The 26543-nt window shown below is 39.1% G+C and overlaps 1 protein-coding gene across 1 annotated transcript in view; it reads right to left on the bottom strand.

The window, feature by feature from the left end:
• Nucleotides 1-4337: 4337 nt before the first annotated feature.
• The window catches only part of Rsrc1 (arginine and serine rich coiled-coil 1), a 350502-nt gene continuing 328296 nt past the window's right edge, over nucleotides 4338-26543 (bottom strand). The window contains exons 8-10 of the mRNA XM_029475535.1: nucleotides 12663-12769; nucleotides 7114-7266; nucleotides 4338-6517 (exon numbers count right to left, since the gene is read on the bottom strand). Coding sequence (XP_029331395.1) covers nucleotides 6425-6517; nucleotides 7114-7266; nucleotides 12663-12769 — 353 coding nt within the window. The 3' untranslated portion in view covers nucleotides 4338-6424. The remainder of the gene's footprint in view (nucleotides 6518-7113; nucleotides 7267-12662; nucleotides 12770-26543) is intronic.

The raw sequence follows: 26543 nt of genomic DNA, 5'->3' as shown, positions 1-26543 counted from the left end.
AGGCCCTAACCTAAGTCCATTGGTTTAATTCACAAACGGCTTCATAATCGGATAGCCTTTTTGTAGAAATAGAGATACGGCATGGAGAATGGGTGCTAAAGTGAGCACAGCTTTCTCTTGGAAAGGGTCAAGTGCTCTTGTTAGAGAGCTACTAAGTGACACAGAACTGTGGTGCCTTTATAAAACATGTTTTTATGAGAGGCAGCGAAAAATATTTACAAGACCATGATTTAGATGACCTATTTTTCACCTCATATGAGCAGACATTTGTCATTCAAACATACAACATTTTGAAAGACAACCATTATTTTTTCCAACTTTTTATTAATTTTTAGTGAGTTTCACATCATGCCCCCCAGTCCCACGCATCTCTCGGTCCCCTTATATCCATCCTCTGTCCTTGCAACCTCCCCCAGCCCAAGTAAAATAAAAAAAAATAAAACAAAGCATAGAAAACATCATGGAAGATGTCAGTGTAGCCCCGGTATACCCTGTCTATGCATCTTCACTTGCACATGTTCATTGTAATGAGTCATTGGTCTGTGGCTTCTGTGATATCATCAATATTGGATTCTCACAGGGACTCCTCCCAGGTATCCTGTTGCCCTGTGTCATGGCAGCTTTGGACTAACAGGACCAGCCTTTTCATGTGTTCCAACAGTTCACAGTTGATGTAGATTTTAAGGTGGGTCTGGGTGGTAGCTGGGCTGCTCAGCCCACCAACTCTCCCTTATCTGCAGCACCTCACTTGAGCAGTACAGTAGAGCCACTCTGCTGGAGGGGGCACGGGTGAAAACCATTATTTCCAATGGTTACAAAGTTAAGAATTCTAAGATTTATTTTCTCCAGGTCAAGGAGAATTACTTTAGCTACAAAAAAATGTAAGTGATCTATCCAAAGAATTTATTAGGAAAACATAAAACCAAACAATTCTAAACAAACAAACAACCTCCCAACACCACTCCACCTGTCTTTAGTGTAAGTACACAGGTCACTGCCCTGGTTTCTGGAAAACATTTATGATGTTTAAAAATTTCCATTTTAAAGAAATCCATTTTTTTAACGGAGATAGACACAGTTGTGGATTTTTCTCAAGGCATGAGGGGTTGGCAGCTCATTACTGAAGGGCTTCTGAATGCAGGGTTTTCATTCTGTGAGGTTTGTCTGAGTACTGTGCACAGGGTGCTAAGAAGAGGGTCAGCTCAGTTCACCTCTCTGAGAGCTGTAGTGGTGTCATTTTGCAACTCCTCTCAAAGACCTAAAAATAAAGTGGTACATTTGTTGAGTTGAAAGTGTTGTCTTACGACATTGGCCAGCTTTTCTTTTTTGAAAATTGATCTATGTCTTTGGAAGGAGAGGCACACATAGGAGGTAAGTGGCACACCCTGAATGTTCATATCTACATTTGATCCATTTATAGAATTTGTTAAAAACCAAACCAAAGCAAAACCAAAGTAACAAACAAAACCACGTACCCTTCTTTACTGTAATCCCTCAGCTCATTGTGCTGGTATTTAGAAAACATTTGTGCTTTAAAAAAATTCAATGCAAAATATACAATGCAAAGTAGACTTTAATGAGATCCTTGCTACTGCCAATAGATGCTATTCCAGAAGAGAAGATAGATAACCTGTATCCTTGGAGATACAAATCAGAGAAAACAGATAAAATTGGTTTTAAAATTCACTTATTTTTTTTTTATACTTGTTCCAAAGAGCTTGAGCATTTATTTTACTGAGCTTACTGTTTATTTTGGGATCAAGGTTTAAATGCACAGTTTTCACTTTACCACCAATACTCAGCTGCTTAATCTGTCAACTTAACTGGATGGAGACATGCCAAGAAAATTACTGAATTCCAACTCTGACTGTGTCTGGGCATATATCCAGAAGGATGGGCTGTGGGAAGACTTCTCTAAACATGATTGTCACCATCCCATAGGTTAAGTGAACAGAATGGTCTAAAACAGAGGTTCTCTACCTGTGGGTATGGCCCCTTTGGCAAACCTCTGTCTCCAAAAATATTTACATTGTGATTCATAACAGCACCAAAATTAGTTATGAAGCAGCAACAAAATAATTGTATGGCTGTGGGGTCACCATGACCTGAGGAGCTGTATTAAAGGGTCACAGCCTCAGGAAGGCTGAGAAGAGGCGAGTGAGGAGAATGCCTTGCCAGCACAGACGTGCACTCGGCTTCCTGTTAACTGTGGTCTAAGCTGCTCTGCCATGCTTTCCTGTCAGGATGGACTGAGACCTTCAAAACCGTGAGTCCAAATGAAGCCTTCATCCTGTAAACTGTTTTACTCGGGGATTTTATCCCAGCAATATCAAACTAATATAAATACCCTATTCCCAACTGAGCGATTTAAATAATCAGACAGCTGAAAGGTTTGTCTGAAATGGGAAAATTCATAATAAAAATATTGTGATCTTCATGTCAAACATTCGGCCAAATTCTGGGGTAAAATGATAGTAAAAATAGTTTTGAAACATGTTTGGACATTTGATTTGGTTAAAAAAAAAAACACTACTAGTTGGAGCTGCCTTAAAAGTCCATCTTCAGGGCAAAGGGTTAAGATACCAAACTTCAGTGTTTGGCATCTGTATTTCCCCTTGATTTTTTTCAATGCAGGGTTTTTCGGTGTGGCCGTGGCTGTCCTGGAACTCTGTAGGCCAGGCTGGCCTCCAACTCAGATCTGCCTGCCTCTGCCTCCAGAGCCCTGGGATGAAGGCTGCACCACCACCTTTATCTCTCTTGTAAAGCCTCACGGTTTCTTATGAAGACAACACATTTTTTTTTTGTATAGGTGGTTCCAAGAATAAGTCTTGTTAGGAGGCTTTTTTAACAGTTGTCTGGTCATTTCACCAAAAGGTTTTTGAGTGATGTCCAAACCAAAAATGTTGGGAAAGATCCAACCATAGAATCGGAGAAGAGTCCAGCTTCCCAGAGTAGCTATCAGGAGAACGAGTCAGTGAGGCCAGGCGGTTCCAGCCTTCTTAGTGCCTAATTTTAGTTCAGTTGTAAGTTCTTTCATGAAGCCTTCCTGATTTTCTTTTTTGATTAGGATTAATTTCTCTCTTTCTTTTTGTAACCTCGTCTTCATGCCTGCCAGTGTGTGCTAGATATATTATTTATATAACTGGGCATTTGTACCTAAGCCTTTTGAGGGTAGGATCCTAGCTGATTCACCTTGTATATGCCACAGGTTCCTACAATGTACCAGGCATAATCTAAGCACTCATAATAACATATATCAAATAAGTTGGTACTTATGACCATGAGGCTCTATTCCTCAAATAAGTATATGGCAGGCTGTTTACTAATGTCAACAGAGATAGGGTCCTCATGGTATTGTCAGGGAAGCAGCAGATCAGAGAAGGCTGAGGACAAAGCAGAGATATGGGCTACTGCCACAAACACCCCAAAGTACAAGGAAGTGAACATAAGCTGGAGTGTAGCTTTTCTAACCATTACCCATGAAACTAACTGCTTATTCTGTATGGGATTAAAATGCCCCATTGGGCCCAAGAGATGGCTCAGTGGTTAAGGGCACTGACTGCTCTTCCAGAGCATCTGAGTTCAACTCCCAGCAACCACATGGTAACTCACAGCTGTCTGTGACTACAGTCCCATACACAGACAAAACACTAACAATGCATAAACTAAATTAAAAAAATGACCCTCATATCAAAATGTTCACTTGGCCTAAGTAATGTACTTTTCTATAAACATTTGTATTGCCATTTCTCTTACATAAAAAGAAAGAAAGAAAGAAAGAAAGAAAGAAAGAAAGAAAGAAAGAAAGAAAGAAAGAAGGAAGGAAGGAAGGAAGACAGTCAAAGTAAGAAAGCCATTTCTGAATGCCTTTACTTTACATGCTAGGATACTCAAACCGCGGAGGTGAATGACATGTCCCAAAGCACTCTGCCCTCACCATCTGGGCTCCTCCTAACCAGGGAGGGACAGAAATGGTGTTCTTGCTCTATTCTTTCTGACAGTGTACCTAGTGCCAGAAATAAAAGCCTAATTTGCATTAGCACCTATCATTTGCCACAAATCTGTTTCAAAGCACTTCGGGTCACACAGAAGCCAAGCTATTATCGTTAATCAAGCAGCCTGAAAAGGGCTGTTGTGTTGTCCTGGTACACTCCGTGGCCATGTTAAAGATGGCAAAGGCGCTTCATCAAGCCCGAGCTTGGCAATGTGTTTGATAATGTTCTGTGAAGTCTCCTCATTAAATCTGCTTGGCTTCTGTGGGCATAGTGTGGTTTTTAGAAAGAGCCAGAAGAAAACAAAATTAATGACACGACAAAACGAAGGGAGGAAGCAGTCACTGCGTTTTTTAGGACCAAGTTTATTTGCTTACTTAAAACAAATGAAAACCAAACAAAGCTTGCCTTTTTTTATTTTCCACAAAAGGTTTATCTTTAAGATGCAAATTTGTTACAATTCAAGCATCTGTACTTGGTGTACCTGTCACTGAGAAACCTAGGGGAAGGAGTACTAGAGAGTAGATCACAGCATTTTCATTGCAGTAGAGATGAAGAAGCGTGGAAGACTCCATTGGTAGCGTATATCCATTCCTAGATATACACTTCCTAATAGCATGGGAACACACAGTTTACAACTTATATAAAGAATTAAAAAGCAAAATATTTGAGATTAATCCCTTCCAAAATCCCTACTGTGTAGCTGTGTTTACATTAACAACCACATGGGCCTCCTTCATCCTCGGCATGTGTATTTGTAGAGCCAAGGAAAATAGCCTTTGCTTAGACCAAGAAAACATCTACATGAAAACAAACATTTTAACATAAACATTTTTATAGCACTTGCAACCGAGTGTAAGGTTCTGCCGCTTTTCATCTTAAACAGAGAAGAGAACTCCAGTAGCTCTAAAGTGTAAAAAAGATGGAATCAAAATGACCTCATGTCCCAGGGCCTTCCCATGGCTGTGCCCTCAGCTCCAGTCTTCAGAGAGTCAGTGTAAAAGCAAGCAGAGAAAAATGGGGAAAAAAGTGTTTGTGCCAGGGGTTGAAATCCCATTTTGTACAGCAAGGCCCATAGCTCTTCTCTCTGGCATGCTTGGTATGGATTTCAGAGATGTCCACACTTGTCTATTAGAGAATGTCATTCTACACATGCCATTCTACACACGACATGGCAGCTTCCTCAGGAGGGGGCAGACACTGCCTAGCAGGAGTGCTGCAAGAGCTCTTATTTCTCAGAAATTCTTTTTCCATCCTGAACATTGGGTCAGTCACATAGTCTAGCCTGGTCATTAAGGTCTGGCTATGAAGTGTCTCAGGCTCAAATGTTTAAAGCCTGGCTGTGTGCTGGTGGAGTTACCGAGAGGGTTACTGGAGCATGAGGACTGTTACTTCATCAATGGACTACACCTTCCCCTTGAGCTGACTGAGCTACCGGGAGGTAGGGGACAGACTAGAAGCAGGTGGCTGGAGTACGTCCCTGAAGCACCATGGCCTTAGCCCCTGCCTGTCTCTTTGCTTCCCGACAGGCATTAGTGAGTGGCTCTCCTGGGATGTGGCCTCTTGCAGTGTTGCTGCCTGCTACAGGCCTACATGAGTGGAGCCAGCTGACCATGGCTTGACATTGCTCAAAGCATAAGGCGAAATAAAATACACCTTTCCCCTGAAGTTAGGCCAGGTCTTCTGTCACAGCAATGCACAGTGATGACTAAAATATTGGGCATGTGATTTCCACAGGTAAAGACTGAAGTCAGGTTACAGGTTTCAAAAGAACACGTGATACAAATTGATCTCTAAACAAAAACGATTCCTTTATTTAATGAACATTTAGCCCGAGGTATCCCAATACTTGCTGTGGTAGTGTAGACTGGAATTGGGACCATCCCTCCTAAGCCTCCAAAGGCCTAGGGTTAGTGGACTGAGTCCACACTTGACACAAAACATGCTGCCCTCAAATCTAACATGGGCATTGCTTAGACTTCTTAGGGGACCTTTTATGATACCTAAAAACCTTAAGAAAGGTGAGCTAAGGGATTCAAGAAGGGTTTCATAATACAGGAGATGAAATCTCATACTCATACTAAATAACATAGCCCTGGTATAGAAAATTATCTAATAGTTGGTGAAAACCATGACTTTATAAGAATTGTAATGAGAAACACTACTGAGTGTTCATTTATTTCAACACTAATATTTTTTACTATCCACTTTATTAACAGTGAAATATGTTTTCATGCACTCAGAGCTTTTATAACGGATTCACTGTTCACAATGTTAGATTCAAATTACCACATATTTAGTTGAACATGAGGGAAGAAATGAGATTTCTTTTTTATGTAATTGGCTAAATTATTTTTAAGAGTGAAAGTTAATATTGGTCTTTTACGACCTAAGTTTTCGAGGTTACTGTCAATCCAACCGTAAGTCTGTGCTCAGGCCACAGGACTGCCCATCAGTCTTTCTTGTCGGAGAGCGATTAATCTCTTGAACCACTTTTCTTCAGCCTCGGCTTTTTCAATAAATAGCTACAGGAAGAGAAAGGAGAAGGAACACGTTAGTGTGCATCAGTAGCTCGGAGCTGATGTGACGGGACACGAATCCCTCAGATAGGATAATCCAAGGGCAACAGTGTGTGCGGCTCAATCCTCGCTGCTGCCTCCTTCACTGACTGCTTAACTCCCACCCACTGAGGCAAGAGCCTCACGAGTCATCAAGTACCTGACCGGCAACTTCACAGCCTACATCTGCAGGTTCCTTTCTGAGAAACAGTCACATCATTACGTAAAGACATAGACTATTGCATCAGTGACAGGGTCACAGCTGTTGGGCTAGCACTAGAATTTTGACTGTATAAAACTTATCCATTTCAGTTTAAAAAAAGAGAACAATTTTCCATCTTTGACTATTTTTCTTAAGTACAGACCAGTTTTGGAAGTCAGGAAACATGTTTATACAACATCAGATTAAAACATATGTGAAAGACCATAAGGCTTGAAGTCAGTTGCTCATTTGTAGCCAAGGGAAGCCATGAACTCTTCTGCACTGGTCTTCCTAGAGTCAGGAGGAAGGGACACTGCTTGGGTGGCTCAGTGAGCAGATGCACTGGGTGTAAGGGTCTCACATTTGGATGAGCCAGAGAATTGTCATCTTGGTACTTGATAGCCGTGGGGATGCTGTCAGGGTCTATTTCCTTTCCAGTGCTGGGTGGCTCAGCAGTGGTTGATGCTGGTCCTGATGCTGCAGTTACATGCTTCACTTCACTTGGTTCTACTGCCTGAAAATGCAACACATAGTAACCTGAGCATGCCTCACTTAGAAACCGGGTTTCATAACATATGATACTGAGCAATGATAGCACTGCTTGGTCTCTTCTGAGATGACAGTCATCTCAAAAGTTCCACATTCCTGAATGGGAAAAAATGTTACTCAAAGAAACAAATACAAGTGTGAAAGAAATTTTTAAATTTTCCTGTGATCATTATACTTTTTTAATGAAATCAGTGTTTAATCGGTTCTACTGAAATACACGCATATGCATATATACATGTATAAACATACACATATTTTGTGTCTAAATTGTAATAATCAAAAAGTTATATTATACTTGTAGGATTAAGTTGGCCTCAGGTCTAAAGAAAAATCCAAAAATTATCTTTAAAATACACATCTATTCTTGTTAGCTATAATTCACATACCATACTATGGACTTCAGCTTATCTACACAATTATATAACTGCTATCATGATCTATTTCAGAATATCTTTATTATTAATCCTTCTGACAGTCCATATCTACTAGCAATCACTTCCTATTTCTTCCAACCTCTTGAAGAAAAGGCAGTCAGCCGATCTACTTTATAGCTGTCTATTCTGTTTTTTTTTTGTTGTTGTTTTTTTGTTTTTTGTTTTGTTTTTGAGACTGGGTTTCTCTACGTAGCCCTGGCTGTCCTGGAACTCACTCTGTAGACCAGGCTGGCCTTGAACTCAGAAATCCGCCTACCTCTGCCTCCCGAGTGCTGGGACTAAAGGCGTGCGCCACCACCGCCCAGCTTGTCTATTCTGGATATTTTGTGCACAAGGAACCATGCAGTAAGTGGTTTTCATTTAGCTTAGTATTAAAGAACCGTTAGAGTTATAGCATGTCAGCAGTCCGTTGTGCAGTTGCTAAAGAACACACCACTGTATGGATCTGCACACTGATCCGCGCATCATCCACTGGCGACTCTTTTAAGATTACTTAAAAGTACTTTGAAATAAAAGCTTTTTAAAAAGGTACATCATATTCTGTAAAATTATTTACTGCCCCCCCCCCCAACTGCATGCAGTGTTTGCCATGGCCCATACACAGCACTATGTGCTGGAACACAAAGATGGGTAAATTACTGCTCCTGCCTTGAAGGGACCAGCGGCGTGTGCTGACTCAGGTCAACTTCAACCTTCTCTGACAGAGACGGTGGCCTGCGGAGTGACTGATTAGCAGTAAGACAGCAGGGAGTGTATGGTATGAATTAGATAAGAATCTGAAGTTAAAATTAAAATACAGAACAAATGAATAGGAGATCAATTCTCCTTGGTCATCTTTTTTCAACATCTATGGGCTCTATTTTATTTAATTTCTATTTTCTTTTGACTTATATCTACTACTTAACACCCATTTTCTGAATGGAGCTCAAAACAAATATTACTATGGAAAATGTCTGGAGAATGAGTTATATATAAATTAAAATTTTCTTAGATTATTTTATTTTCAATTTGGAGACTTATCAATTTAACAGTCTCCTTAAACATTGCTTGGTAAGCCCTAGAGACAAAGGGAGAATAAACTTGAAAAGACCCTGTGTTTGCTGGAGAGTTTCATTGTTGACTGAATTAATAGATTATAAACAAATATATAACAATAACCACATAATTATTAACCACAGTATATACTCTCAAGAAATAAATAATCCCAGGCCTCCTGCTTACACAACAAATGTTTGATAGACGCAACCATCCCTTCATCCCAAATAAACTAATGCTTAATGGTATGATTCATTCACTATTTTAGGATTTTATTTGATTCAAACTGAATTCATTTCATACTAAAGGAAGCTGGTCTGCATACATAAGAGAGACTTCTACTCTTATAGACAAAATGACCCTGAAGGCTGTATTTCTGGGAGATCATCAAAGAAAAGCAGAGCAGACATTCTTACAAAGTGAAAAAAATCTGTGCCACAAACTTCTTCCAAATGAAGGCATGCTTATCAATACTAAACCTAATAACCAATTATGTTCATGTGAATCACACTGTTAATTTTTATACATATTAAAAAAGTCATTACATTTTATTTGGCGTTTTTCTTATATTTTGGAGGCAACATCACCCCTCCCATGCCATCCAGGTTTCAAACATTTGTATATTTCTGATCTACTGAGCCTAGAAGGTATACAGCCCTCGTGATGAAGTTATAATACACACTTATGAAACTGAGTTAGAGGTAAACCCAATATTCTATGTGAGGGAAAGTGGGACACACAGTCCAACAAGACTCAAGAAGTCAACCCTCCGTAGTCCATGTTGCCTCATAAAGTCTACTTGCTGCCATAGAGCTTAGGTGGGGGATGCTGACCACAAGCTGAACGGCCTAAAAAAGATGTGGAGGAGCTGTGGTTTCTCCCTCTTCAGTTACTCTCACCTTGCAGTTCCTGTGTGCTTCCACAGTGTGTGCAGTGTACAAGCGTGGAGGCTGGGGGACATCTGTCTTGCTCTAGCATGCTCGCCTTATTCCCGTGACAGGGTCTCTCACTGAACCTGGAGCTGGTCCAGGAGGACCCAGTGACTTGCGTGAGCCGCACAGCACACATGTGATCACACCTGGCTCCTTTCTGTCATGCCCCTCACCCGTGCTGACATACAGACACATATCTTCACCCTTGCAAGAAAGTCTCTTGCCTACTAAGCCATTTCTTCAGTCCAACATTAAAAAAAAGTGTAAACAAATATGCAAATTAAAACTATCAAAAGTTAGGATTGGAGCATGGAAGTTTAAAATTTTGTGGCTATAGAATCAATAGATGCTTCTCAGTTAAGTGATGGAAAATGTAAGAGAAAAATTTGGGTCAACCATAGAAACAGATCTCAGCATAGGACCATAGGACTTCTGCCTTTGTGCAATACTGCCACCTGGTGGTCCAACTGGAAAACGACTTTCCTAATCTTCCAATTAACAGAAATGCCCATGCTGCACATGGTTGTTGTTATTTTTTCATCAATTGATTAATTTATTCACTTTATATCTTGAGTGCAGCCCTACCGCTCCTCCAAGTCTCCCCTTTCAAACCCTTCCCTTTATCACCACCCCACTCCCCTCTTCTTCCCCTCCCCCGTACCAACCCACGCTGGCACTGCAGGACGAGACACATCCTCTCCCACTGGGGCTAGACAAGATGGCCCAGTCAGGGGAACGGAAATCCACAGCAGGCAACAGAGTCAGTAGCCCTGGCTGCAGTTGTGAGGACCTGTGTGAAGACCCAGCTACACATCTCACATCTGCTACATATGTGGCACAGGGTTATTTACTCTGCTTTTGAACACTGGGGGGATTATCTGCCAGACACAACAGTCTTAAGGCTAAACACTTGGTGCAAGTTGATGTGGGACAACATCTTAAAACAAGCTACATCTTAGCTTTTAAAGCTAAGGATGCATCAAGGATCTACCCAGCGTCCTCACTCCTTGGGTAAGGGCTCAGAGTTACACTAGGTAAATCAGCATGTGTTGTAGGATACCCAGAGTGCCTAGCATGCCATTGCTATGAGGCATGTTCTCCAGCTTAATCCGTGGAAAAGGCAGCTAAGCATGGACAGCCTTCTTAGAGAAGTAGCTTTACACTAAGTGCACACCACTATCCAGAGGACGAAGATCTTGGGAGCTGGGCCCTGGTGATTCAGTCCTCAGGAGAGTTAATCGTTGCTATGCAGCGAGGATAGCCCATCATGTCTTCCAGGACCTGGATGAAATAGTACTCAGGATAATTTACTTCTCTTTGCTAAGTAATCCCCTCATAAATAATTCATCTTCTTAGGCATCCGAGTCCTTGCCTTACACTGCAGACACAGACATTTCAGACTAGACAGCTATGCCACTTTCTAAGCTAATACACTGTCCCCCATTTTCTACTTCAGTGGAGGCTAAATTTATTCTTGTTAGTCCGTCATTGCTCTTCTGACCTTTCTGAAGCATAGTTAGTCACAGCAGTCATGTGCTGGATGGCTGAGACTTTACTGTGTATTCAGAGGTGAGCGCCACCTCCCGAGGCTCTAGCATATTCTCAGTTAGGAACTAACCCTCACCAGGTACACTTTCATGACAGAAAACGTGAGATAAAATAAATGCAGAGAGAAACAAACTTAGAACCAGATAGGAAGTACTGTAGAACAAAGCCCAGACTGTAGAGTAAGTAGTATTTCCACAGAAAGAAATCACTCTTTGATTATAAGAACATCCAAAAAGAACAGAGAATTCAGAATGAGGTTCAGAAAATAAATACAGTTGACACCAAACCCTCAAACACATTTTTTTTAGGTAAATGAATTTATAGTATTCAAGAATAAGATACTAAGAAAAAATAGACCTATCTCCATTTCATAGCTGTGGCTTTCAGGAGGTGTGACGCACTACTACAAGTTCAATGCTATAAATACTGAGGCAACACATGGGCTGTGGATCATCCAAGGCCTGTCCGTACCTGACAAACATCACACACTCAACTCATTCTTTGGAATATTCTATTTTTAAATGTATTAGGTGATTTAAAATTCCAAATAGTTTTGACATATCAGGTTAGTAAAGATGAAAAAGCTTTTGTTTAAAAGACAGAAAGCTCCCTGTACTTTTAGTGGGAATTTAAATTGGTACAGTATTTTTGGAGGGTAATTTTTGAAACATTAAATAATGCAAATGTGAACAAGTAGCTTCATCTTATTAAAAACATGTAATATCCAGAATATAACTAGTTATAAATTTGATACCAGAAAAAATAAATGACTATCATTAGTATGTTATATAGCCTTACCACATTTGCTCATGTATTAGACTTTACAATAAATGTAAGCTACAGCTATTATTTCACTATATCAATGCTACTAAAGGGTACATGCATTTCCTAGAACATCTTTTCCTTCTAAGGAATGCAAATTCTTAAAAGCAGTCTTCTTGATGAGTGAAAGAATAAGCAAAAAATTCAACAGAAATGAAATGCCATCAAAGCTCCTCTTTACCGAAGCCGACTAAGTAACACACATCTGGGCAAAGACCAGAGATCCACTCTTCTGTTTGAGCAGTAGCTTTATCATTTAAAGTCCTTTCATATAATCTATCTAGGAACAACAATTCAAAAAGTATACACACATATGTGTAAAAAAACCCTGCTTATACTCATGGAAGGGACATTACAGAATCATATGTGGTGATATCTTAGTTGTTTTGATAAACTTTAAAATAAAAACGGTATCAGAACCATGTTTACAATACATTTTTGTTGATTCATTCTGTCACCAACATGACTGACATTCTCTTCCTCATTCTTCTACGTATGGGAGGAAGCAGTCAGATCTAAGTAAGACCCATGAGTAAAGCACCTCCTTTGGTACCCAAAGGCCTATTCACAGCATCCCTGTGGACACTTACCTTTTTGACGTCTTTACTTGATCTGAATGTCTGCTGAACAAAAGAATCACTTTCAATTGCTTCAATTTCCTTTACTCTTTTTACTTGTTCTACCAGGGTGGCTTGGTCTGTAAAAGAGACATGTTAATGTACTTTAGTACGAGCTTGTTGCCAACACTACGCCATGCACATGGGTACACTAAGTTAAGCTGTAATAGGCACTGTTCCACGTGAGTTTCAAAAACAAAATATGCCCAGAAACTAAGACTCTCACCTAAAATCTAAAGCTTACTGAAGAGGCACTGCTAATGTAAGCCCTGTCCCCTCTACTTTTAAGGTCTTATTAGGAAAACCCACAACAGGAGTGAAAGGACAACAAGCCCATCATAACCACTGCCCAATTTTCAGTCATCACTTCTGTGCATTCCCATGTATTCTGGGGTGGAAACCTGGAGTATGTAAAAGCAGATCCAAGAGGAGGACCTACTCTACACAAACAAACTCCAGACTCCAGACTGTGCACTGCTCTGTCACCTCTAAGAGGTTGAGCTGTAACACCAATAGTAACAATGTTATCATAATTCTGTTCTCAGGCCTCAGATTACCAGTAATTAAGTATGATCTGCATGCTCCATGTTTACCTTTTCACTGGTATCAAAGATGTCTTTCTACAGTAGCTTGTTTGTACAAGACACAAATGAGTACCCACATGACACTTGCGTGTGGACAGGATTTCTCTGTCATGCAGAGCCTCCCACTCTTTCACTGTTGCTTGTTTACTGAGCAAGTGAACTACTTATTTCATAGTTTCCTCCCTTCTGGATCTGGCTGGCCTTAAGCTAAATTTATTTTGATGAAAAACAGATCATTTGAGGTTTGGAGAGATGGCTCAGTGGTTAAGAGTCATTGCTGTTCGTGTAAAGGCCGTGCATTCAGTGGCCAGTACCACTGGGCAGCTCAGAACTATCTACAACATCAGTTGCAGAGAACCTGAGGTACGCTCTCTGCCTTCTGCATGTATCAGGCATGCATGTGGTGCACATACATACATGCAGGCACTCACATATACATATAAAATAAAAATAAATAAATCTTCCAAACTTATAATTGGTACTGTTGTGTAATTGTCTTACATTAAGTCAGGAAGCACACTGACCACCTGTCTTGATGTTCAGACTGATCAATGCTGATGATGTCAATTTGACCTTTCCCATTATAAAGTTCTTCTTCATGAATCTTTCAATTACTTGCTTTAGTAGCATTAATGTTTGCTTCTTAATTCAATTATTTAATTAGAAGCTATAAGATATAACTTTTCTTGTTGTATTTATTACTTCTAATTTTTTTACACGGGGAACATTCTTACATTTAGCTGTCAGTGACTGAAATGCAGCCTGTATTATGGGGTTACTAAAATATTTCTTCTCTAAAATTCTGAGTGTGAGTTCAGGAAAACACATGTGTCTATGGCATGTGTGTGGGGTCCAGAGGACAACTCCTGGAAATTACTTCTCTCCTTCCACTGTGCGAATCGGAGACTGAAGCTGGGTCACCAGGTTTGTGTGGTAAGCACCTTTATCCACTGAGCCTCCTCACCAGCCCCAATTTCTTCTCCTTACTAGTATGTTTGGTCTACAGATTACCAAAGATGTCATTTACGAGCTCACAATAATATGTAAAGAGTTTTAATGATGCTCAAATTGTTCACATCTGGGTAGCGCACCCTACTATGTGATCCCGAGTCGAGAAGCCACGGCATGCTATTCCAGGGTTATCTCACACAGTTCCTGCCCCTTGTGATATGATCTACTTCTCCGCTCCTTTCGGAAGGGGAAGACAGCAGATCAATAACTTGGCATATTCACTATTGCTGAACTGCCACTGCTTCTCAGTCTTTCTAATGTATGCGGAAAAAAGATATGCTAGGAGAGAAAATATAGCATGAATATATGCTGATTACTATCAATTAAATTAGCAATTATGATTTTAAATAATTTTATAGTTATGTATCTTTTCATATGCCAAAACATTCAGCATTAACAATATTGTCAAAAGGATTCATTTTCCATTTAGGTATGCATTAGATTAAAAAATAAAATGGCAATGATTACTATAAAGCCCAAAAGGGTATTAATGCATGCTGTTAAAAGTGTTTTTGACCTTAACGTTTATTCTGCTGATGAACTGTCAAAACACTATGCTTTAAGTTACTTGAAACAATTCTCTATTTGATTATGCTACTAATTTTATAGAGTTATCTGTTTGCTTCAGTTTATTTTTGAATTTTTACATCTTGCTCTCTGACTAACATGTTTTTAAGTTGTGATGTAGTTCTCTAGGTTAAACTGTAAAATACATAACCGCTCAGAAACATTGTTTTTCCTACCCCAGACCCCTCAGGAATTTATAAACTGTAAGCGCTCGCTCGCATCTCTTCTTCCTGGACGACACTAGTATACTACATTCCTCTTTACTTGGGATGTCTTCACGACATCTCTACCCTTAGAGTTTTACTCTTCACTACTGTAGAGCTAGCTATACAGTTATCTACTTCATGGTTTTATGATGCTTTTATGAATGCTCAAATGATGACTGAGTTACTGAAGGAGTTCTCTTTCATAGATCACATTTTAATAAGAAGGAGGACTCAGGTGTCAATTCTTATTTTTGGGCTTTCTTTTCCACATTAGCTGGACAAACAAACAAACAAACAAAACAAACAAACAAACAAACAAACAAAAAACATGCGTATTGAAACTCTCGCTCAAACTGATACCAATCCGTACCAATACCAATCAGGAGCCAATGTAGACTTAGCTAAGGCAGCTTGATATTTTTGGATTTAGACTTTATGGATAATGGCTGCGGCTAGTTTGTTTAGCTGTGATACCTAGTTTGACGGCTGGCCTTAGGCAAAGGATCTGCATAGAGTGGATCTTGCACTCCAGCAGCCCTGGCCTGAATGAGTAGGGGCTGCCACTGAGACAGACATAAAGAACACAAAAGCAAAGGGTAATAAAAATTGATATTGCCTTAAATACCTTGCCTCAACTTTTGGCCAATCATAAGTGATTGGTCTAGTCCCATGCAAGCATCTGTTTACTCAAGGGGAAGATTAGCTCTCCCATTGGAGCCCAGTCTTGGCTCACTGAGAAGCTGTGTGGAAGGCTTAGAAACAAGAGCAGCTGCAGCCTATGTCCCCATTTTTTTTGAAGAACACTTTTTCCTGTATAAATTCACGCACTGCCAAAGTGCTGCAAAGCAGCAAATAGCTCCCTTTGCTTTAGTATAAAAGGTTCTCTGGATTTTAATTATGTGATGTACTGAGCATATACAATGAGAGGTTCTTTGTCTGGCTAATGTATTAATATTAATGGATCTCTTACTAACATGTAATTTTTAAGGTTCTATGCATAGGAAGAATGCTACAGCAGAGAAAAATAACCAAAAAAAGGTACCAACTTTAATGTCTCCTTGAAAACAGTATTTTTTTTTTAAATCCCAGTTAGTTTTACCAGGATTATTTACTGTCACAAATTCTCAACAAGAAGCCTTATTTCTGACTTCAGGATGCTGCCTCCCACGTATCAGCTACTAACTCTCTTGGATTTCCTTTCTCTAACTGTCTAACATATTCTCTCATTTGGATTTGCAAAGCACATCATTAGTATTAAATGTCAGAGGTGAACTGAGAAACAGTACTGATCTCTAAAGCTTGTAGTGTTTGTAGCTTTAAATTTGGGAATACAACCAGTGCCTAATATAAATAAGCATGGTATCACAGGCTCGGCCAAAGGGCCAGTATGCTTATTAAAATAGCACTGTAGAAATTATAAAGGAGAGAAGAAAGATTAGAGAAAACAGAACATTATCTTTGTCCTTTAAGAAAAAAATCACCTCGGGACTAACAAGGTGACAGGGCACGGAGGAGAAGCCAGCTTGCCTGATTTACGCTGTGGAAACAAGCCACATAGCTTTCATCTTATAATGCTCAACCCAAACTCAGCAACAATGACACTTAAATTAAAAACAGGAAGATGCATGGGAGATGCAAAATTTCTGCTTTATAATAATAATTCTGCTCTATAGTATCTGAAAACAATAACCATAAAATATTTTAGATTGTTTCATATTCAAAATTCTAGTATTGACATCCACAAATCCAAGTCTTGAGCATCACCTGCAGTTTTAGGAAGGACTGTAATGTACCAACAACACATACCATGCTATTCTGAGTTCAGGTTCTTTGTTACATGTCACCCAGAGAAACTCTGTATCCATTTAAGATTGACCAATTGTGTTAACTCCATTATGTTTTTGCATGCTTACATGAGTGCACAGAATCATCTTATGAGCCACAAAGGAAGAAAGGAAAGGAAAAGTCATTAGAAGCCTGGCTTCATGGTACAGGCTTGTAATCCTAGCTACTTGGAGAGATGAGGCAGGAGAATTGTGAGACCAAGGCTGGACTGGGCCTTGGTGAGAGTGCAAGGCCAGCTTGAGTGATATAGTGAACCCCTGACTCAAAGCCAAAGGAAGAGCCAGAGAGTGAGTTCAAATGGCTTAGGGGCAGAGAAGTAGGTGTTTCCTGAATTTGATGGTCAGTGTGAAAGACAAAAGTTACTAGAAGAATAACATTAAAGAATGTTTAAAAGCCAGGAAGGAAACACATTCACCAGTACTTAGTGATTTCTACAAGTATATTATTGGTAAATACAACACACACACATACACACACACACTCCTAAAAAGGAACCAAAAACCCATTTTGAGACAAAAATATCAGTATTAATTTTGCAGAAAGTAATTTTGATTTCTTTTTGTGAAAAAGAAATATTATTACTCTTGATTTATATATATATATAAATATATATAAGTATATAAATAAATATAAGCTCTCCTATTTGAAGTTCCTGACAATTTCAATTTCTAATAGCATTTACAAAGTTTTCTTTTAAAATATCACCAATTTGTGCATCAATGATGATATACAGATTTACACTGTGAAATAGATAAAATGAAGTCCAATGCAATTTTTAAACTTCATTTGAAAATAAGAGAATTTTAGTTTTTTTTCTTTTAAAAATACTTTATTTATTATTTATTTATTTACACTCCAGATTTTATTCCCCTCCCAGTCCACCCTCAAACTGTTCCACATCTCATACCTCCTCCCCACCCCCCTGTCTCCATGAGGATGTCCCCACCTTTTTGATTACAAACATTAATGCCTCCTGTGTTAGCAGTAACAGGATGGCAACAGCAGATGGCACTATTGCCCAAGATGTCATATTGGGATGAGGACAACTGGTGCTTCAAAGAGATCTTTAACACATGCAAAGAGCTCATTGTCAACTGGTTCTTTCCAGTTATTAATATTTTATGAACTTATCTAAAGTTAAAATGCGTTTTATGTTAACAAAAAATTTGGGTCAGTTGGTCTAGGTTACTGAGTTATTTATGATATTGTTCCAGGAAAATATATTTATACACTAACACTACTGCTACAAATCCATTAATAATACAAAGTATTACCCAATTTCCAGATTAAATTGACTCGGATATTAGCCAAGAATACAAAACAACCATGAGCATCCCGTTTTAAATAAGACGATCAGCATCTGTATTGCAAAGCATTTCCCAGTGCTTTCCAAGGATGAAGAACAAGACAACATACTTGAATAGGAAAGTTGTTTTCAATAGAACTTGTAGGTAAATAAAATTAGAAAGTTTAAATTATTAAGATAATTTCTTATAAAATTTACAGTTATTGCTTTGTTTTTAAAAACAATTTATCATTTTTCTTTATATAAACTTTATCAAAAAAAGTTGCAAAAAAGAAATCACGCAGCAAAATTAAGCAGAGCCAGACTATGAACCAGAACCAAAGGCTAGATAATGCAGTGGAATTCTATGCAGTTACAGTAGCCACTTAGGAAGGAAGATGGTAAGCTTCACACCAGATTTTATACTTTTACCACTGGATACATGCTATGCACTTATACATTACATAAACCAATATCTCTTCAATATTTCTTTAAAAAAGAATACATTAGAAACCTATCCAATCTTAACATTTATAAGCTGTTCATAAAACACATTCTTAAAAACAAATCTCCACAAAATTATACCCACAAAGGGCTTGAAAAATCAGAAGACTCATTGGGTAGAAAGGTCTTGCCTAGAAGCTTCCAGAAGCTGACACTGTGAACCCTGTCCCAAGGGAAGCAGAGGTTCTTCAAGTGGTTTTCACAAGACGTGACTGGGGGGGTCCAGCACAAGCTCACCATATTAAAATACTTCCTCTGGCATGTTAAATGAGACAAATAATTTCAGTGTGACCATACAATCAAAGAATTTCAGTTAAACATAAAAAGTACAAGCGAATTGGGCCATTGTGATTCATATAAACAAAATCTTCACTGAATATCTTACTTAGAAAGTTTTCATGTCTCTGAATTTTCACTGTCATTTACGGTCATACCTATACATATGTTTTAATGATGCTGTCACTTGCCACTGGTGTGAAGAGAGACCTCTTCCATAATTCACCTGGCTCTTAGCATATGCTGTCTCACACTGATCATGACCTCTGTGTGAGTGGCAGCTCTGTCTCCTCAGTTAAGAGATGACATATCTCTCTGTTACCTTAAGAGCTTAGTTGAGGGTACTGTATTGTTTAGTGAGCAATAAATATATATTTTTTGAATAGCTAAAAATCAAAGGGCATTAAAACATTAAAAATAAAAATGTGCAAGTGACTTAAAAAAATTCATTGTTTTAGTGTTTATTTTACTTTAGTGTTTGCCTGCACGTATGGCTTGTGCTCAAGGAGGCCAGAAGAGGGCACTGGATCTCTGGAAATGGAGTTACAGATGATTCTCTATGTGAATGCTGGAAATTGAAGCGAGGTCATCTGGAAGACTAGCCAGTGCTTTTAACAACTGCGCCATCTCTCCAGCCTCCTACACGATAGTTTTAGAACCTGTGGGTTTAGACTGCCTGGGTCAAACTACTACTTACAAGCTGTCATAGCCTTGGGCAAATGGTGCAAGCTGTGCAGGTCTGAGCTCTCCTTTCTGGTAGGGGGATAATAATGGGCTACATGTCTTAGGAGGAAAGTTTCCCTCCCGCTTTCTTCTTTCTGCCTTTCAAATACTTGAGCACATTGACCACATGAGGCATTGCTGAGAGCATATAGTAGGGAGACAAATCATAAACAAATAAGGTGGGTACCCCATGAGAGAGAAAGAGAGAGAGAGAGAGAGAGAGAGAGAGAGAGAGAGAGAGAGAGAGAGAGAGAGATCAGAAAGAAGCTAGGGAACTATGTGAGACAGGGGAAACAGGCAAGAACACCTGGATGTTCTGACATTTCAGCAGAAAAGGGTAACATGAAAAAGTAGCTATGAAAATCCTAGTGATACTCCTGCTTAGTGTGAGGTTATTAGATCATGACAAATACTTAGTAAATGCATGCTACTAGAGATGCATGCTTAGCACCATTTAGTTATAGCACTAAGGACAGGAAAGCTGCCAACTTGTTTTGACTCTGTGACTGGCTTTGGTTCACTCCTGCTGAGGCGTGGCAGGAAAGACTCTGAGAATGAACAGAGACAAGGACCACTGGAAGTCATTCCTGTGCACATCTCAAAGAAGGTACAAAGGCCGCCATGGCTTTATCTGTCCAGGCCACAGTGTGGCCAGGGTAGTGTGGTGAATGGGGAAGCTACTAGATTGTCACAGCTGCCAGGATCCAATACTCTGAGCTATAGGGGGTTTGCCATTTCCCCTAGCATGATCTATCTCAAGTGGAAGAATCTATGTTCAAAGAAAATTTGCTGTAGTTTAATGCACGAAACTTTTGCTTTGTTTATTTGTGATGCCTTTTGAATGGGAACATGATGGAGACAGAGTTTTCATTTAAATGCCATATGGTACTATGCTGGTACGGGGAGCAGCAACAGGTCAGATTTAAGGCACTTGGGTTAACTACTTTACACTCTACCCATCACAGCTGCTGGGGCAACCTGACTGCAAGATGAAAAACTAAAGCAAATCAGCAACTCAGTCAAGCTCATGTGGGTAGGTGGTGGCAGAACCAACCCTTACCTGTGATTTAGTCATTGCTTCTAAAATGAATTATTTACCCTTTTTACACCACACAATAAATGATTTCTCCTTACTCCTTCCATTTACTAGAAATAACAAATGTCCTTGGGATTGTAATCATTCTGCATTCTAATGCTTATTCAAACAGCAAAACGTTACACAGCTCTGCTTGTAGAAGAGATGTACACACGGTCTTGCTCCTCTGACGTTATTTTGACGTGGGTTATAGAATTGTATCTTCAGAATCTTCTATACTTAAACAGAACTTTAAAGAAATTATTACATCATATTCTTAAGACCTTTAAAATAAACAAAACATAATGTACTTGAGAACCTAGTAGCACTTCCACTTAAGCCTACAAATAACACAAGCAGGAAAAATGTTCACTTTAGATTTTGTTATTTACTGTGTGCAACAACATGTCGAAACATGTAGAAAAACATGTAGTAGTCATGTTTACTTTAATGCAATGATAAGAAATGATCATCTGACCAGAACTACAGAACTAAGGCTGCTGGACAGTTTTATTTTTATTTCTATTTATTTTCATTGTAACAAAGTAGAAGAAAGGCATGCAACTTGAGGAACCCAGATTACTAGATTAGAATAAGGAATCGCAGTTGCTGTCTGCTGTCCATTTTAATTCCAGAATTGTTATTGACTCTAATTAAAATTCTGTAGATGGGAGCCAAATGTTTCTAAGGAACTAAGAGTGAATGCTGTCTGCCAGCCGTCTCCATCCAACACCCTATAACCACACACAGCCCGCCTGTCAGCAGAGTGCTGCAGACATCTCGGGGCACACCACATTTGTCACTGTGGCTAATATCAGAGATACGCAGCTCTTTTTTCTTAGCACACAAAAGCAAGATATGTAATTCAATGCTCAATTTACCCTTGTCTCACAGGAGATTTTTTCCCCGCTAATTGATAGAAATTAAGCCATTAATCAAGCCACTAGCCATCATTCAAACCAGGGAAGATGAATACAAACTTTCATCATAACCACCTTCCCCATTTTAGTGTTCATTAGCATTAATTTTTAATGCAATTATGCTATTCTTTTACGCTGAGCTCATAAATTACTGCTCTTTTGTTGCAGGCTGGCCTTGTAAAATCCAAACTAATGCTTTGTGCTCTGATCTTAAAGGCAATTACTAGGTTCTTCTATCTTTTATATCTTTGCATCCTCAATAACCTTTATATATAACTAATATCCATGAGTGACTGTGCCTGTTTTTCTAATGTCTTTGTATAAATCTTGGTGTATATACGTGTAGTCAAATATAGCTCTAATAAATACACACACACATCACATGCATTATAAAATACAGGTATTCATATAAAAATAACATCTCACAAATTCATACTGACATTTAGGTTCAAATAAAAAGTTACCTCTGTGATTTAAGATAAAAATTCAATGCATTATTTTATCAAAGTTATAGCTTTCATAACCAATTAGGGAAAACAGGAATATTAATAATGACTGATCAAACATATACAAGAACAACTACCTAAAACAGGATAACTTTAGTTTCAAGATCTTTAGGGTTTTTACCTAGGATAACTGTCTTAGGATAAAATCCTTATATTATTCATTTATTTTTGTGGTGTTCAGGATCAAATCCAGGGCCTTGCATATGATATGTGCACTTGTCCACTAAGCTACAACTTTAGTCCTAAATATTCATTTAAAATATCTAGAACTTGAATATCAATGAAACAGAGGTGAAGTGTAATAGAAGACTAAAAGATCCATTTGTCCAAAGGTTTATTATAAATACATATAGTAAATCCAGGGCTCATATTTTGCAAAAGAGAAGTTCTGGGTTATTAGGAGATGATGCTAAAATGAAGACATTTCTCAGAAGAAGCACTGAGCCTACAGATAATGCATGCATCAATTCTCTGTCTCAAATAAGGCAACAGAACACGCGAGTGCCCCACAGCCCACAGCACCAGGGATGTTTACTCACAGGTGCAAAGAGGATTAAAAAAAAATCTCAAGCCTGCATTCTTGAGTCATGCAGCAACTCTTTTTCTGTCTGTTTGTAAGTTATGCTCTGCCTGCACGAAGATTAATGAATTAAACTTTGCTGAAAATGTTGGTGGTTAGTGCTGGTATTGGCGTTAGTCCTATCAGCTTTGAGTCACGCAGCTGCAATGCTCCCCCAATACCGCTGAGAATGAAGCAGGTGGTGGGAAGCACACTCAAGAGCTGACTAAAACAAACATTTGAGTTGCTAGCTTCTTAAGACAGAGAGAGATGATGTGGCTGGAGTTTGTCTTCTGTTTCCATTCCTGACCAGTTCTTTGTTTTTATTTTTAATACTTTTTTTTCTGGATCAGGAACAGTGAGGATAGGAGAGAGGTTAATACCTGGGATGCCTTTATGTCATAATTAGACACTTAACATATTCATATTTGAACATCAAGGCAGTCAGTAGAAAACTATGAATTCTAATATATTTTTTTAAAATAAGTATGTTGTATTTGGATCAAGAAACTTAGAAGGAAAAGCTCACACTGTTAAGTCACAGTGTTAAGTTAGGCCTTACTAAAGCTTATTTTAAAGCTGTAATTTTAAGTATTTATTGTTTGTCTATAGTACTTACAGTTTTATATTTCTTTTAAAATGCTGTATCACATTGTAGCAAAATGTTATGTTTAAACAAACAAACAAAAAAACCCAACCAAACAAAAAAAACCCAACCCCCCCAAAAAACCCCAAAAACCAAAACCCAAACAAACCCAAAAAGCAAAACTGATGTTTTTCCATTTGTTACCATCCTTCATATATCTCTTTGAGAAAACTAAAATTACGTATAAAAGTTCCAAGATATAAATAACTACATAAGTGTTTGCCATGAAACATTATCAGAGATGCAAAGGCTGAGGAAACACCTAGTACAGTCAGGGAATCCTGTAAATGAAATAAGACAGAAAATGGCTTAAACTTTTAAATGGGTGACATTATTGATTACCAAAAGTTACAAGTTTGGGGATCAAGTGATCCCTCCACTCAGTTCCCACTTGGTAAATGCTAACCCTGGGTAAGTACCACCATGACCAGGATACAGACTTCCCAGTCACCTGATGTCCTGGTGCTCCTTTTTAGTCAACCTTCACCCCTACCCTGACCCAGGTCATCAGAGTCTGCTTTCTGCCAGTGTACAGTAGTCTGCAATGTCTAGGATTTAATGTAAATGACACACCTGACGTTTTATACTCAGCATGTGTTTGAGATAAGAACCACATTGTTTTACATGGTTTAGTGTGCTTTTGGTAATGGTGGAAGTCCAATGTATGGATAACTGTAACTGTTTTCATTCTGTATTCATCAGCAGATACATGCTGTTTCTGGTTCTGTGTAACACAGTTAGCATAATATTCATGGATAAAATTTTCCATGGAATTTTGATTTTGTTTTGTGTATGACGTACGTGTGTCATAGTGTATGTGTGGAGGTAAGAGAACAACTTTCCAGAGGCAGTTCTTTCTTCCTACCAAGGGTTCCAGGACTGAACTTGGGAAATCAGACACGCATGGCGAATGCTGTAACCCTCCTGTGTCATCCAACCGTGTCCTTAAGGATAGTTTTGGCTGATTACTATTATCTTAGCATTGCAGCAGCTAGGATTTATGGAACGGATGCTGAATTGGCAAACTAGATGCAACTGTAGTTCAATGGTAGAGTGCTTGACTAAGGTCTGAGGTCCTGGATTCAGTCCCTTGCACTGCCACCACAAATCGCCAAACTGTTCTAAAAATCAGCTGTATCACTTTACACTCCCAACACAGTAATATAAAATAGTTGTTTATTATCTTCAACATTTGGTTAGATTTTAAAGTAGCATTTTAATTGAAATATAGTGTGTACTGGCTGGTTTTGTGTGTCAACTTGACACAGGCTGGAGTTATCACAGAGAAAGGAGCTCCAGTTGGGGAAATGCCTCCACGAGATCCGGCTGTGGGGCATTTTCTCAATTAGTGATCAAGGGGAAAGGCCCCTTGTGGGTGGGACCATCTCTGGGCTGGTAGTCTTGGGTTCTATAAGAGAGCAGGCTGAGCAAGCCTGGGGAAGCAAGCCAGTAAGAAACATCCCTCCATGGCCTCTGCACCAACTACTGCTTCCTGACCTGCTTGAGTTCCAGTCCTGACTTCCTTCCAGCAATGTGGAAGTGTAAGCCGAATAAACCCTTTCCTCCCCAGCTTGCTTCTTGGTCATGGTGTTTGTGCAGGAATAGAAACCCTGACTGAGACACAGTGAGATCTTACTGCTGTTTTAATGTGTATTTTTCTGGATGATTAATGATACGGAATTATTTCATGCAATTTTGGCCACTCAATAACAGAAATGTATGTTAAAATCTTTTGTTCATTTTAAAATTGTTATTTCTTATTTTCCTATCATTGAGTTATTAAGCTTAAAAGTCATTTTAAATGTGTCTCCAGGTTACTGTATACACCTTAAGTATTATTTGTGGAACTTTTTGTACAGTAACATTAAACTTATATGTTCATATACACATGCATGTATGCATCCACATGCATGCATGATATACCCCAGGACGACTCAGACTCATTTAATTACTACAAACTATCATATTACAGTGTAGATATTGAAAACAAACCTTTGACAATGAAACCACTGCAAATCTACAATTAATTTTAAAACATTTCAAGAAGAGCTTTTACAAGCTGACTCAGGGCTTGATCCTGGCAGCAAGATGGACAGAGGGTCAATAATCCAGGAGCAATGAGACAGCGGTTAGCCAGACAGTAAAACAAGTCCCTGGAAGCAATTACTGTGCAACGTGCCTGAAAGCCATTTGACCAAAATGCTCGGAAAGTGGACTTAGAAGGTAAAATTCAGTGTCTCTCTCCAACCTCACAATTTTGTATAAAGGTACACACTCACCCAAATTACTAACTACAAAAAAGTCTTTGTTCAAACGTACATGACTGCAGAAGGGAGAATTCCACTAAGGTCAGTACCTTGGGCGATGACTGCTGAGAGAGCGTATTGTGGCTGTTTAGGCAGAGACACTGCTCAGCTGTAAGGTTAAAGGAAACCTGACCTAGGACAAAAGCTTATCAATTGTGCTGAGATTTGTTACAAAACTGAAGTGGGGCGGACCAGTCTGAATTGGGGGTCTGAACAATCCGCTTTAATATCTAAAAAGAATAGTGCTTGTGTCCTACTAAACACTCAGAAACCAGTGAACCTGCTGAATGAGGAGATGAATGGTTGGAGACATAGGGGGGATGGCCAAAGAACTATTCTTCATCAGGGAAGCAAACTCTGAAGAGTCGCTTTCTTTCGTAAAATATTGGGAATAGAAAGTTATTAATCTCATGAAAAATTATAGAGAACCTATCTTTTGTTTCTTTTTAAAATTTTTTAATTAGGTATTTTCTTCATTTACATTTCCAATGCTACCCCAAAAGTCCCCCAAACCCTCCCCCCATAAAGTTTGCAAGACCAAGGGGCCTCTCTCCACTGATGGCTGACTAGGCCATCTTCTGATACATATGCAGCTAGAGTCAAGAGCTCCGGGGGGTACTGGATAGTTCATATTGTTGTTCCTCCTATAGGATTGCAGTTCCCTTTAGCTCCTTGGGTACTTTCTCTAGCTCCTCCACTGTGGGTGCTGTGATCCATCCAACAGCTGACTGTGAGCATCCACTTCTGTGTTTGCTAGGCCCTGGCATAGCCTCGCAAGAGACAGCTATATCAGGGTCCTTTCAGCAAAATCTTGCTAGGGGGGATGTGCAATGGTGTCAGC

This window comes from Mus caroli, chromosome 3, assembly GCF_900094665.2.
Source record: "Mus caroli chromosome 3, CAROLI_EIJ_v1.1, whole genome shotgun sequence".
In the NCBI taxonomy this organism is placed as follows: Eukaryota; Metazoa; Chordata; class Mammalia; order Rodentia; family Muridae; genus Mus; species Mus caroli.
This window is presented reverse-complemented; position numbering and strand designations above follow the sequence as displayed.